This window comes from Mustela nivalis (genome assembly GCF_964662115.1).
Source record: "Mustela nivalis genome assembly, chromosome: 3".
Lineage (NCBI taxonomy): Eukaryota > Metazoa > Chordata > Mammalia > Carnivora > Mustelidae > Mustela > Mustela nivalis.
The window spans coordinates 169,606,363-169,621,949 of NC_139022.1; the positions used below are offsets into that span (position 1 = coordinate 169,606,363).

The window sequence follows — 15,587 nt, forward strand, 5'->3', positions numbered from 1 at the left end:
AGTTGGATTTGTGGGTAGACCCTAAGGCAGGTTTGATTGAATGTAGATAATCAGAGTATAGTATATCCATGAAGAAAAATAATGGTCAATTTTGAAAAAATAATTATAAGCCAGGTAACAGAAACTCATTTTTATTTAACTTGCAGAGTCCTAAGGGAGAAAGAAGATCCTGTTTATTGGTTCTTTTACCTAGTTGATTAGGATTTCTGATTTTTTTATATCCATTAAGTTCTGTAATGGGTCAGTGAATACTAGTATGTCTCTGTTAAGCGAAGTCTTAAGTTTTCTTTGGTTATACTAGGTTCATCAAATTGTATCTCATACCCTCCCAACACTTGTATCTCTTTGTAGATTGGCAGGAAGTATTATGGAGGATAAAATTCAGACTGACAAGGCCTCTAAAGTGGTGTCTCATTTTCCTGGTTCCGTTTTTGGTGCCTGAGCCTATAACAAACATGTTTCCATAGTGGTATTCACTGTTTTTCTAGATAACTGAAAATGGAGCTTAGTAGATTTTATGAAACTTATATTAGGAAAAATAATGGAATAGGCATGAAGGTACCACAATGCTAAATGGCTTTTGAGAAGCCATCACTATTTCTGTGTCTACTTACCTGTTGGAAGTGAGAGAGTCACAACACAGCTGTTCTGTCAGATTGACTGCATGGCCTCACTGCCAAGAGCTTGAAGGCCTTTTTCTGAAAGTGACCTTAGAAGAAGAGCGTTGTCTTTAATTTGAGAAGAAGCCATCCATGAAACAATACTTACTGGTCATTGTTCCCAGAAATGGCTGAGCTAGATACCCTGTGTAGGCATTGAACTTTCTACTAGTAAAAATGTTGATCTCTTCACACAGATTGAGGAAATTCACAGAGGACTCAAGGCGTCTTTATTGGTGAAGGCTCCACGTACAGGGGAATTGTTCGTCAACTTTGACCCTCAGATATTAACCTTGTTTAGAGAAACAGAGTGTATGTCACAGATGGGTCTAGAAGTTTCACCATTTGCAGCCGCCCTGTTCCAGAAACGAGATGTATACAAAAAGAACTTCAGTAACATGAAGGTACGGTACTTTAATTTTTTCCCTTCCTTTCTGGCGAGCCCCAGTTTGTATTAAAAACAAAAATGTGATGGTGTGTCACTGTTGAGGGGCAGCAAGTACTCAGGATGGCCGGACAGGAGCCTGAGGGAATGAGACGGTATGGTCGACAAGGGCCAGGTCGTCCATGATCTCATAAAACCAGGGTGTGTTTATGGTGGATGCACCATGAATTCACCTGGTGAACGCACCAGGAAGCCATTGTAGGAATTGAAGCAGGAGGAAGAGGGAGGATGCTTTTTTTTTTTTTAAAGTAATAAAATCTGTTCTTGTTCCTGGTAGAGAACAGATGTTAGAGGGACAAGAGTGTCAGAGTGAAGGCGGCGTGCAGGCTGATGTAGTGGCTCAGGTTGGAAATGAAGGTGGATTAAAATAGGGTGGCAGCCGAGTAGATCGGTGGATCAGAGAATAATGCCAATAGCAGGTTATGAGGGAACTCAAGGATGATTCCTTTGTTTTTGGTGTGAGCGATTCAACAGATTTACTAAAGTAAGGTGATTATGTATTACTGTGCAGGTCATTTTTCTGTACAATGTGCAGTGGCCCAGAATGAAAGTTCCATTTAGAGATGGCAAAGACGGGGTCTACTGTAATTTTGGAAGACAGGAGGGAATCAATAATTTCCATCTGAAGCACAAGATGATTTTTAGAGCTGCCTGGTGTTATCCAGGCAGATAGATATGTTAAGTCTGGAGTTGAGTGGAGAAGTCAAAGTGGAAGGCATAGTTTGAGAGTTTCATTTTATTTTTTATTTTTAAGATTTTATTTATTCGAGACAGAGAGGGGGGCAGAGGCAGAGCGAGAAGCAATCTCCCTGCTGAGCAGGGAGCCTGATGCAGGACTTGATCCCAGGACCCTGGGATCATGACCTGAGCTGAAGGCAGACACAACCATCTGAGCCACCCAGCGCCCCAGTTTGAGAGTTTTAAAAATATAGTTGGTATTTAGGGGCACCTGCCTGGCTCAGTCAGAAGATTGTACAAATCTCTCTTTCTCTCTTTTTTAAGATTATTTCTTTGGGACAGAGAAGGAAAGAGAGAGAAAGAGCAAGAGAGGGGGAAAGGGCTGAGGAAAAGAATATCCAAACAGACCTCCTGCTGAGCACGGAGCCTGAGATCGGACCTGATCCTGTGACCCAGGAGCTCAGGACCTGGCCCGAAGCCAAAGTCAGATGCTCAACCAACTGAGCCATGCAGACATCCCATGAGCATACAACTCTTGATCGTGGGGTCATGAGTTTGAGCCCCACATTGGGTACAGAGATTACTAAAAAAAAATAAACTTGAAACATAGTTGGTATTTAGTCATGGTCCTGGGTGAAATCGCCAAGGAGGAGAGCAGAGGTAAAGAAGAGTAGAGGGTCTCGGCAAAACTCTGGGTTGTCTCAGTATCAACAAGTCTGATAGAGGAGGAGGAGGATGCAGACAAACTAAGGATTGGTCATTGAGGTGGGAGGAGAGGGTCGGAAAGTCCTCATGCAGGAGGGTATGATCCCCAGGGACAAAGGCAGCTTGAAGGACGGCAAGATGAGTGCGGAGAGGCCGCTGTGATGTCTGACGTGGAAACCCTCGTTGCCATCTTACGGTGGACAACCTCATAGGATGAGGCCAGGGAAGCCATGCCTTTGCGTAACGCTTTACATTTCAACTACTCATTATTCCATGTAATCTTAGCCATGGTAGATAATTGGGATAGAACACTATTGTATTATCTTATGACAAAACCACGACTCAGAGTAGTTAAAGACTTAGCCAGGGTTTTATATCTAATAACTGGCAGAAGTAGAACCTGAACCAGACCTGGAGTCTATTGTTTTCCACTCCTTCATGTTATATTAAAAAACTGATATTGCCAGTGGACCAACGTTCCTCAAATGTGGCACCATCAAATACGGGTCAGCATGTTGAGATTCCCCTTTAGTCTTTTCTTGCCTGTTAGGAAAACCAGTATTTTTTACTAAGAAATAATATTTATCAGAATATAAAGTTGCTAAAAATAATTTGGTTCACAGAATGATTATTTCAGTGTTCTGTTCAGGTGACAACCAATCTCAAAATATAGTGGCTTAAAACAACGATTTCATAATTTTGTAGATAAAGAATTAAGCAAGCCTTGACTAGGTGATTTGTCTGTTCCTTGTGGCATTGACTAAGGTTATTTAGTTTGGGTTGCAAGTGTGTGATCTGGAAGGTCCAAAGTGACCTCATTCTCATGTCTGGTTCTTTGGTGGGTAAAACTGGAAGTTTCACTCAGTTGGGATTAAGGACGGGAGCATCTGTGTGTGGTCTTTCAGGATGGAGATCTCAGGGTAGTAGAATTTCTTATATGTTCATTCAGGGTCCTAAGAGAGGGCATTGCAGTACACACAGAGGAAAGTGCACGGCTTTTAGGAGAGCCTCACAGGTCTTAGCACCACTTCTATTGTAATCACATGGGCTCCATAAGTCTTCTCAGATTCAAGGAGAGGACACAGATCCTACACCATGAGGGAAGGAGGGTCCAAAAAATGTTTTAAAATGTTAAAATGTCATATAAACGACAATTTGAGCAAGTAAATTGTCATCTAATTGACATTATTATATCTTGGAGGTTGAAAGAGTGAAATGTCCCTATCCAAGCTGGTAAGAACAGATATTTTGGCACGTCTGGGGGACCACCTTCGCTATTGCAGAATTATTGTACCATCAGGCTCCCGTGGATATACCAAAGTAGCTGAGAGATTGTTTTCTTCATCTTCTCCTTGGAATGTAGTTCAAAGAGAAATGAGGCTACCTAGACTAATAGTTACGAGTATACCTTCTAAAACCAATTTGATCTGGATACAAATCATTATCTTTGGGCAAATTATTTTACCCTTCTAAGCCTCAGTTTCTTACCTATAAAATGAATAATATCTCATGGGGTTAAAAAGGATTAAGGGGAGAAGTAGAAGGTCTGCTGATGTGCTTCCCAGGTAGAATAAGGGATGGACATTGAAAAAAGCTAAGCCGTGGATATGCTTCAGCACGTGTCAGTAGGTACTAATAGAACCATCAAGGTAGGTGTTTCCAAAGTGGCTTTCATGGACATTGAAAAGATATAAATTGTGGAAAAGAATTGTATGAAGAAAGGATTGTGTGGTCCATCTGGGAAATGTTGCGTTTAATAAAATTCACAAAAATCCACTGGGCTTCTTACTTCCTTCTTGCAGTTTTCTCAGAATCATTAATATTAATTGAGATTGTCCAAGAAGGCAGATTGTGTGTACAGTGTTTTCCAAACTTTTCCAGCCAGGGACCATTTTTCTTACAGAATGTCTTAGGGCTAGTATTTCAGGGAAAATGCTTGGGTAACCATTGATCTAATGACAAAGTAATATCAACATGCACATTACAAATACGAACTTGAAAAAAATTGTATTTGAGAAGTGTGTTAAAGTTACTTTCTTATAATTAATTACTATTAATACGAACATTAGCAAAAGAGGTAGGCTGGAAGAACTTTTAGTCTTATTTAAAATGATAACATATGAAAAAAATACCGACACAGTTCAATATTATACAACCCATAAACTTCAGTGTAGGAACAGAATCCATGAGTTTCCAGTCACAAATGTTCCTGATAATAGTTAATTAATAAATGAGGGAAATATTGATTGATCATCTCCTATGTGCCAGGTACTGTTTGAGACTCATTGAACAAAACACACAAAATTTCTTGTTCTTACAGAAACTCTTGTCCTTATATTCTAGTTGGCTTAGACAGCAAATAAACCACGGACATTGCAAATATGTAAGTTACATAGTCTATTAGAAGCTGACAGGTATACGCAAAAAATAGAGCAGGGCAAAGAGATGTGTAGGTGGTTTTGGGTGATGGTTTACAAACTTACAAACTTAAATAAATATTCAGGATAGGCCTAATTGAGAAGAAGGCATTTGAGTAATTATTTGAAGGGGATGCAAAGTCCCTGAAGCTAGGGACCAGCCAGGAAGATGGTAGGGTAGGAGTAGGTGAGGGATGAGAAGAGTGATTACAGATGAGATCAGAGACGTAATGGGGACCAGATCTGTGCAGCCTCACAGAAGAACCTGTAGCCCTAAATGTGATGGGAAGGCATGAGGCCATGTAAGCAATGGGGTTAATAGTCTGATTTACATTTTGAAAGGATCTCTCTTACCGCTAAATTGAGCATAGACTGTAGGGGGCATTGATGGAGCAGAGACACAATGGTCGACCACTAAAATAATTTAGAGGAGAGTTAGTGGTGGTGAGAGCAGTGCATATGGTAAGCAGGTCTCTTGAATATGGAGCAACCAAGATATCCTGATGCATTGCCTGGGGGTGTGAAAGACAGGAGCCGCCAGTGGAGAGTGCTGTGGGCAGAGAAGGTTTGGAGATGCTAAGTTTGAAATGTCTTTTATATTCAGTTGGAGATACTAAATACTCTTTCGCCATAGATGAATCTAGACTTTAGGAGTGAGATATGGGCTGAGACGTGAATTTGGTTGTCTTTGGCGTATGTGTGATACATAAAGCCATGACATTTGCTGACAAAAACGCTGGCTCCTGACTCCTTTTATGCTTTGGGTCTCACATCAAAACTTGGCGTCAATTTCAGCAGTGGCTGAGGCGGACTTCTGGTGACCCCCACACTTCAGGTGACGAGTATGATCCCAGGAAGTGCCCAGAGGAGCAGGCAGGGCAGGGTGCCCGCGTGCAAAGCTGAAGGAATGAGCCTCGTGATGCACAGGCTAAGGCACTGGTAACTTGGTTTAGGAAACTCAATTGACCTTAGAACTTTTCTCCCCTTTTGGACTGGGTAAGAGGTATGAAACTCCTACTCTTAAATTCTTTTTTCCCTCTTCTTCAGCTGTATTTTATTGGATTAGGAATTCATGTTTAGGGAGTGATTTCTCAACTTCTATTCTTGTTTTGTTTTTGCCCCTGTAGCTGCCAGGCTGCTTTGGAGCCCTATAGCTGGACCTTAAATAGAGGCCATCCTTTTGGACCAAAAAACCCAAGATATTGAAAGTGTGATATTAATTGATCATCTAACCTCCATTTCATTACAGATGATGCTGGCTGAATATCAGAGAGTGAAGTCAAAAATGCCTCCCACCGTAGAGCCGCTGATGGCCCCTCATTTGGCTAAAGTGGACGAAGCTCTCCGGCCTGGCCTGGCTGCCCTTACCTGGACCTCACTGAACATTGAGATGTACTTAAAAAACACTTTTGCAAAGATCAGTAAGTCTGTCTGAATGGTTATTATTTCTCATTTTGAAAGGCTGAGTTCTTATTGTCTACCGTATAGTTTCTCCTAGAGAACTGTGATATAAATCATACAATGGGAGGGTTATTCGTAAAGTGTTCCCAAGGGAGTTTTATCAAAATGCATGAGCTTGTTGATTTCCTGGAAACTGTGTATATTCACTATTTAATTTTATTCCCAGAGATTAACTACATTTAAAAATTATTATTATTATTGGACACTAGACTTTAAATAAGACGGGCAATTTAAAGTTGGAAAACCGATCTGGAGATGCTGAGTGACTTCTGATGTGACAGAGATGTAAGCAGAAAGGATGAGTTTGGACCCCAGCTCTTTTGCCTCTAAACCAATAGTCTTCCCAAAATACATTTCCCTGGGAACTAAAACAGGAGGAAATAGGCTAACATTCCAGAAGGAGGTATTTATGGAAGGCATAAAAACTTCATAGAGAGAGTTTTCCAAACCAAATTAGAATAGGCTACCAAGGTAGACTTCAATACTATTCTCCCTAGAGAATATTAGGATTAGAATGTTTACACTTAGATGTTTTATTATAATGTTAGTTGGAGACAGGAGCTAGTTTCTAAAGTTCTCCTTAGTTCTCTGATTTTGTTTTCTTTTTGTGATTTAAGTGAAAGATCCAAGATGGAGGTGAGAAGTCTAAAATGGCTCTTTGGGAGTTAAACATCAAGATGTCAGCAGAGATAGTTCCTTCTGGGGGCTTTAGAGGAGAATCTTTTCCAGTGTCCAGAGGCCGTCCTCATCCTTTGGACTCATAGTCACTCTATCCTCAAAGCTAGCAACATATTATTCTCAAATCTCTTTCTCTCTGTTTCTTTGCTTTCATGGGTAAATTGTCTTCTGTCTGACTTCAACTCTCCTACCTCCCTCTTACAAGGACCCTTTTGGCTGCAGTGGCCCCACTGAGTGTAGATAATTCCCACCTAGATAATTAGGCATTGTCTCTATATCTCACATCTGCAAAGTTTCCTTTGCCATATCAGGTAGCATTTGTGGGGGATTAGGATGTGGACATCTTGTGGGGGTGTGGTGGGTCACAGATGTCCTTGAAGGAGCTTTCAAGAATCAGAAGAGTGAAGAATTATGTTGTGCACGCATGCTCACATAGAAGTCTGGTTCTCTTTTAGTAGGAAATAAGCTTACCAGGCAGAACTTTTTGGTATCTTGGTATTAGCTTAGAGATAATTGAAAACTTCTAGGGCCTTATTCTTGAGGAAGCAAAGGTATTTATTTAAGGGAGTGTTTTATGTCTTTGACACATTATGAGTGTATAACATGGATTCAATTTTAACTTCATTCCCCAGACAAAAGCCGTATCAGAATGAAAGAGAACTCACTCTACGGTATCCGTTGAAACGGTATCATCCCTTAGCTGGAGCTTTATTAACCATCGTTCTGACTTTTGATGTAAAAGTGTTAATTTCCTCTAGAATTGACCTTTCTGTCCATGGAACTTAGTGTTCAGTATTACTTCAGCACAATTCTAAAAAAGGTACCTTATGATAGTAACTGTAAAGGAAAAATTGAAGAAATTTCACTTCAATAGTATCTGTTGGGGTACCTGGCTGTCTTGGTCTGTAGATTCAGCGACTCTTGGTCTCAGGGTTGTTAAGTTTGAACCCCATGTTGGGTGTAGAGATCACTTAAAAGTAAAATCTTAAAAAAAGATCATCTGTTGGCTGCCTTCTGTGGAATAGGCTGTGTTGAGGAATCAAGGATGACAAAGAGGAATTCCAGAAGGAAAGACCTGTGAGGAGTCGATGAGGAGGCAGTAGGGTACATGCGGTGATGGAGGGATGCTCTGGGGTCAGTGCCAGGGCAGAGGGAGGGGGGCTGCTGGCAATAAGTGCAGATTCCCAGGAAGCCTCCTGGTGGTGCTGCGTCGGAGTGAGCTCTTCAAGTCGGAGTCAGAATGTGGCAGGTGTAAAGAGCCGGAGCAGGAAGGAAGCTGGTTAGAGGAAGAACAGTGTGCGGAAACCCAAGTGAGAAATGGGCTGGAGTGACTTTAATCCTGATTTCACTACTGCAGTTTAGTCAGGTGGATTTTTAAAAAAGGTTTATTTATTTAGTTGAGAGAGAGAGAGAGAGAGAATCTCAAGCAGAGCCTGATGTGAGGCTGGATCTCATGACTCCGAGATCACCATCTGACCTAAAACCAAGATGGAGGCTTAACTAACTGCCTCCCAGGCCCCCAAGTTGTGTGCATTTTTTTTTTTTAAACAAAATGCTTAATCTCTCTTATTCTTTCCAAAGAGGACCTGGAATTGCTGCTTGACAGGGTCAACGATCTGATGGAGTTCCGCATTGATGCCGTTCTAGAAGAAATGAGCAGCACGGCGCTTTGCCATCTCCCCCAGGAGGAGCCACTTACCTGTGCAGAGTTCCTCCAAATGACAAAGGTTATTAGGAAATTAATGTTTTTGTTAATTTTTTTTTTTTGAGAGAGAGTGGGGGTGGGGGAGGGGCAGAGGGAGAGGGAGAAAGAGAATCTTGAGCAGGATCCACACCCAGCACGGAGCCATGATCTGAGCCAAAATCAAGAGTTGGAAGCTTAACCAACCCAGGCACCCCTTTATTAAAATTTTTTAAATAAATGACATTTTTTGATGCATAAACTATACTTTTGTTCTGTCTGTGATTGGTTTGTGATAGATGTGATCCAATGCTGAGCCTTCTGACAGTAATTTGAAACCGAAGAGGAGCGTATCTAAGGCATCACCTAGACATGAGGAACAGACCGTTTCTTTTCATATCAGTAGGAGAGAAATTGCCATGAGACACATTTCTCGTTTTCCGTATTTTTTGAAGAATTGAGCTATTTTGTTGAAGTTTCCAGTAGGCTAGTGTTAATTAATAAGACATTTGTTTTAAATCTCTTTGGGACAGCATTTCTTCTTTAAACATTTCTGGAGAACACCACTTCCCAAACTGGTGTTCTACGGTACACAGTCCTGCAGCCACTTCCAGGAAAACAGGAAGGCTGGGTCTGTGTTTAAACTGCTCAGGGTAAAGGCTGGACCCTTCCCCTGCAGAGTCTACATATTAACAGTTAAAATAAAGGTCGTCAGAAAGTCTCTTACGTAAAGAGCCCATTTAATTTTCTTTGGCCCACTATTTCTCAAACTTTTTTGGCAAAAGGAACCCTTTCTCCCCTATGCTGGGGTTAAGATCCTAGAAACCATGCTCTCTCCATGAAGCAGCCTTTTGGGAATGTCATTTTGGCATTCTCATTTGCAGTGTTCCTGATGGGCATCCTGAGTACAAGAATTCATCAGGGATGCTTTTAATTTGGCATGTCAGGAGTCCCTAAGACATCACCACTAGAAGGATGATTTATGAGAATGGTAGATTAAGACTTAAGATAACATTTTTTTTAAGATTTTATTTATTTATTGGACAGACAGAGATCACAAGTAGGCAGAGAGGCAGGCAGAGAGAGAGGGGGAAGCAGGCTGCCCGCTGAGCAGAGAGCCCGATGCGGGGCTTGATCCCAGGACCCTGGGATCATGACCCAAGTGAAGGCAGAGGCTTTAACCCACTGAGCCACCCAGGCGCCCTAAGATAACATTTAATCTTAGATTAATCTTTAAGATAATCTTTAAGGTAACATTTAAGACATACGATTTATAAGAAAGACTCCTGGAACTCAGCCTTTAGTTGCACCGAGGATTGAGATTTACTACGGGGATGTGGTAAAGATAGGGAGACCCTAAGGGGAAAAAGGCGGGGGTTTGGAGGACTGCTTGCTTGTGTAAGCTTCCTTATACTGTCTCGCTATCACGAGAGGCCACAGAGAGTTTACTCTCGCCCCAGCAACAAAAATGCAGCAACGTGTTTGCCACATTTCTGCACAGGGAAGCTCCTGAGAAACTCAGTGCCTGGAGTTTCCAAAGGTGTCTGGCCACAGAGGCGCCCTCTGCCTAGGATGGACCCAAATTCCAGATACCCAGAAGGAAAACAGGTTGGCAGGAGTAGCCGCACTGTTTGCACAGCTGGGTAAGGCAGAGTGGGAACCTTCATGACGTCCAGGCCCTGACACCAGCCAGAGACCAACCTGCCATGCAGCGTTCCAGACTCAGGCCTGTCCTGGTAACCCTTTTCTGGATATGCAGTCATCTTCAGTTTACATTAAATTACTGTTAGATAATCCAAATGTAATGTCTACATTTTAGAAATTCCCATTTCCTCCTTTATTGAGATTTACAAACTCTGTCCAGACCCCCAAATCCCCACCTCCCCTGTCGTGATCTTGCCCTCTGGGCAAACTGGGGTCCATGGTTTTAATATTACCCCTATTCTTAGTATTATTTTATAAAAATGTTCCTTTTCAATGTAAGCCCAAGTTTTAGAATATTTTTAAAAATGGAAAGAAGTAGGATTTTTATCAGTTAGACCGCCACTGTTATGATTTTGGTGTATTGCCTATTTATATGCCTCTTAATAAAGTTGCAAACAGTGTTTTTCTCTCCCACTTAACATCTTTTCAAGAAATATTTTTCATGTTGCTATGTGGCTTTCGTAGTCAACCTTTTCAATGATGCCTTCAGAATATTCTATTGGGCTTATGTACCTTAATTTACTGACTGGTTCCTCATTGCTGGACATTTGGATGGTTTCCAAAGTTTTGCTGTTTTTGCCAAGAGCTATAATGAATATATTTATATGTACCATGTTTTTCTCCTCTGGGAGTATTTCTTCCTTCAAAGTAAAATTATTGCATCAAAGAATGTGTGTTCATTTAATAGCTTCTTAATATTTGTAGCCAAATTGCTTTTCAAAAGGATAACATCAACTTACAATGCCCTCAGCAATATGATAGTACCAATTTCACTATCTTCCAACAGATACTGTTTTATTGTAATTGTAATAAATTGTAATAAAGATTTTATAATGAGGTATATAATAAAACAACAAATTTGTTATAAATAAACTATAGTAAATTTATTGTAATAAATAATCAGAAATTCTAATTTATTAATTTTAGTTTAAGTAACAAAATCATAGAACCTAATTTTAATTTGCATTTTGATTACCAAAATCAGTGATTACCGATTAAGTGACTGCTTTCTCTTGAATTTGTTTACTTTTTATAATTCATTTATTCTTCAACAATTTTTATGGTGCTTCTATGCAAACCACTGCTTGGGGATACAGCTGTGAACAAAACAGATGAAATTCCTGCTTTCATGGAGCCCTTTTCAAGTGCAGGATACAGAAGAGCAAATAAACAAAAATGGCAAAAACCCAGCAATAAGTTAGGTGGTAATAAGCTCAATGGAGAAAAATTAAGAGGGTAGTGATGAAAAGGCATAGCTGACAGAGAGTTGTGATTTATGTTGATGGACAGGGCTGACTTCTGTGATTACATTTGAGCAGAGGAAGTGAAGGAGCAAGCCATGTGAATATCTTTGGGGAAGAGAATTCCAGGCAAAGGGAGCAGTAAGTGCAAAGGCCCTGAGGCAGAAACTTGTTATGATAGTTGGAGGAAGAGAGAGATGTTGCATTGAAGTTCATCTCTTATGTTCTTATGCTGAGGGGAAGGGGGAAGGAGAAAAGGAATGGTTAGTAAGCATGGCATCTGGGGAAGCAGAGGAGTCCATGATTTAGAACTCAGGTTATGTGATAATTCTTAGGGAGAAGGGGAAATACTGTATTCACTGAAAAGGGATTAATGATAGAAGCCAGTTTGTCTTCAGGGTGAGGGCATGGGGTCAGGGAGTTGGGTGAGTCCCTGTGTCATTTGCTTTGTGCTGTAGAAATCAAGGCTATTAGCTGAGTATGTGGGAGAGGATGGTGTAAAGATTTGAGGATACAAGGATTTGAGGATACAGCTGATATGGGGGCCAGTAGAGGAACATGACTATAGTCATGTAGAATCATTCTGGGGTAGTTTTGGGGGCCTGACTGAATTTGGGGATCACGAATCCCCAGTACAATACCTGCATTGCCTTGACTTGCGTATGCAGGTGGAGAGGGTTGATTACCTGGTTCATGTGGTTTGGGCTTCTCCTGAGTGGGGCAGTGGAAGGCTGAGGGAGTGATAGAAGTAAGGGTATTTGCAAAAGAATGGTTGAACTGAGAAACCAAGTCATTAGGAAACAGTGTGTAGAGTGAGGGATTTATGATACAGATTTTAAAACACATAGAGTGACCTGTCAGAGGACAAGGAACTGGTTTCTGTGGCACGAGATGAACAAGCCTGGGCAAATGTAGGTCTTGTGATTATGTATGATTTGCTGACAAAACAAATACTTTCTGAGTACTTACCAGTCTCTGTTCTAGTATTTTATGTACATTATCTTATGGAATATTCCCAACAACTTAGGTAGGTTCTACCATAGTCACCACTTTTCAGATTGGGAACCAAGGATTTCCCAAATCATGCAGAGCTAGGATTTGAACCCAGGAATTTTGTAAGTATAGACTTATTATTGGATGGTGCTAACTCTATCCCATCTCTTATCCAGTCTCCAACCCACCTTTTTTTCCTGATGATCTCAAAGCTAGGGATGGAGTTTGGTAGTTGGGTGAAGTTCTGAGTTGGGAGTGACGTTCCCAACTTGTTTTATATTTTATTCGATGATAAAGAAGTTTAATAGTTTGTTTCAGGACACATCAGAATGTTCCTATGTCAATGGTATCAAAACGCCATGTGCCCTGCAGCAGTAAAGTAGAGGTGAAAGTCATTGGTGATGAGGAGGTAAATGAGCCATGAAGCTGACGTTTGGAGTAGATGGTCCATGAGCACATTAGAAGAGTCTCAAGATGAGTGATGGTGGGGCTTGGAAAGGAACTGGGGGCTGTGACCAACGAACAGAATCTATTCTCGCAAGGGCTTATTGTCCAGCCAGGTGGTAAATTGCTGACTGTCTGTATCATCTGTCTCTATCTCCATCCATCCGTCCGTCCGTCCATCCATTATTTATATGTCTATCTGTCTGTACAGAATTGATTCCAGTGTCCCAGTCATATTAGTTTATATTTGTTAAATATCATTCTTGAAAAAAAAAAAAAGGACTCTCCCGGGAGGGGAGAGGAATCTGAAATTAATTAGGGGCTGACTGTGGCTTGTTGCCAAAGGTGAGGAGAGAAGGAAGGCTGGCTAGAGCAGACTGATGTGAAATAAAGGATACTTCATGGAAAGAGAGGCTGCTGATAAACTTTCAGAGGTATTTTCCCCACTGTTGGAGAAGTAAGTGTCATTTTGGTCTGTCTGTGCTGTGCAGTAGAATCCCTATCTTTGATGTGTTCCTTTATGGGATGCCTGGCCCAGGTTCATGTGAGGGGTGTGGCCAAGCATCGTTGGAGGCCAAAATCCCATCTAGAAGCTGAATCTATGACATTACTATTGTTACTGCTGTAGTCTCAAGAGCTAGACAGATATGACACCATGTTCTTTTTTTTTTGATAGGACCTTTGTGTAAAGGGCGCTCAGATACTAAATTTTAAAAGCTCATTAGTGGAGGAAGCAGTGAATGAGCTAATAAATATGTTGCTGGATGTAGAAGTTCTATCCACAGAAGAAAGTGACATAGTGTCTAATATGAATGGTGCTGGCTCAAAAAATGAAAGTTCAGGTAAGAGATGGGGTCATGGAAGGGTCTTATTTTTCTAGGACGTTACTGAAAACTAAAATTTCACTTTCTATGTGGTGATTAAATTCACCCTTCTGTAAATACTCTCCTCATTTTATAAGGATATTTATAAATCTGAAATTATGATTCTGGGCATATTGTCATTCACCCCATTATTTTTGGTTAAACTACACACATGTACCTTATTGATAGAGTAGGATGCTTGATGGGTTGGAATCCCCATCGGAGAACCTCTACCTGTACTAAAGCAGAGCTTCTGTAGAACAGATGAAGACACTGAGAGGCAGGAAGGAAAGTGATTCTCCCAAGGCTTTATGGCTACTGGTGGGGGAGAGAGAGCATTAGAACCCAGGGCCCTGTGGTCTGGCCTTGTCTTTACAGCCATAACTCCTGTCTCTCCTCCTGTTTCCGCACACTGAGTAGGAGAGGCCCCAGTTTCTTCTTCCTGTTCTTTGATGGATTCACCTTCTAGGAAAACTGACATTTAAGTATTATTCAACTTGCGTATAATTATCTCAGTTTTCTCATCTTTAATTACAGTAGGTGGTTCTTTCTTTCTCCATCTCTCTCAATCTTCTCATCTCCTAATAGCAAAGAGAGAAGAAGGAAAGTCAGACACCTCGACACCATCCTGCAAGGCCCCGGCAGGCCTCCTGCCTTTGGCGACAATCCTGAGAAAGAAGAAGGAGACTGAGATGTTAGAGGAGGAAGCCTGTGGGCTGCTTTCCCATTTCAACCACCAGAACATGGATGCGCTTCTGAAAGTTACAAGGAACACACTAGAGGCCATCCGCAGGCGTATTCATTCCTCCAACATGACAAACTTCCGGGGTAATACTTAAGCACAGTTTGTCTACTGGCAGCCCAGGTTGCTGCTTGTGTGTGTGTGTGTGTGTTCCTGTTATTTTAAAATAATTTTAAAAATCCATCATTTATTGAGAGCCTCCTTGTAAGAACTTTGATTATCCCAACACTTCTGTGAAGTAGATCTTATTAATCCGTACTCTCCAAAGCAGAACATTTCTTTACTACTTTTGTGTCAATTTAGTACTTTCCAGCTGGTTTGTTCCTTCTTAATACAATCATTTTCTCGACAGCAAAATTCAGAAATGGGTGTTGCGTCTCCCAGATGAGCCACATAAATCCATCAAATCTAGAGACATTCTGAAATTAAATTTTCAATTAAAAATGAAAATACATTATTCAAATTGCAAAATGATAGGATAATAAACCCTATTTGTTTTGAATATTAGCATTTAAGGGGAAGTGTCCCTAATATTTAATTAAAAGTAGAATAAAAGTGGATACATTGAAGAGATTTTTGATTGGTAGCATGGAACAGAAGATAGTGCTTTTATCTAACAAAGGGATATATTGGTTGATGTGCTGAATATTAAATCACACATCTTCCCCAACTTCATATATTGAAGGTATTTTCAACTATATAAAGTTACATGCACATGCATGCATGTGGACAGACAGACAGACACACACACACACATTTATGTATTTATTCCTATACCAATAGTTATACCTATATGCAACTTGAAAAGCCCTTGGAAATAGATGGTGAGTTACACTTTATTTCATCTTCACTCTTTAACTGCTCCCAGATTGGGTT

General features: G+C 40.8%; 1 protein-coding gene across 1 annotated transcript in view; it reads left to right on the top strand.

Moving 5' to 3' along the window:
• The window catches only part of DNAH5 (dynein axonemal heavy chain 5), a 215,567-nt gene that overhangs the window by 38,396 nt on the left and 161,584 nt on the right, over window positions 1-15,587 (top strand). Inside the window, exons 15-19 of the mRNA XM_082725156.1 lie at window positions 857-1,063; window positions 6,154-6,325; window positions 8,625-8,770; window positions 13,783-13,948; window positions 14,558-14,797. Of these exons, the coding sequence (XP_082581282.1) occupies window positions 857-1,063; window positions 6,154-6,325; window positions 8,625-8,770; window positions 13,783-13,948; window positions 14,558-14,797 (931 nt within the window). The remainder of the gene's footprint in view (window positions 1-856; window positions 1,064-6,153; window positions 6,326-8,624; window positions 8,771-13,782; window positions 13,949-14,557; window positions 14,798-15,587) is intronic.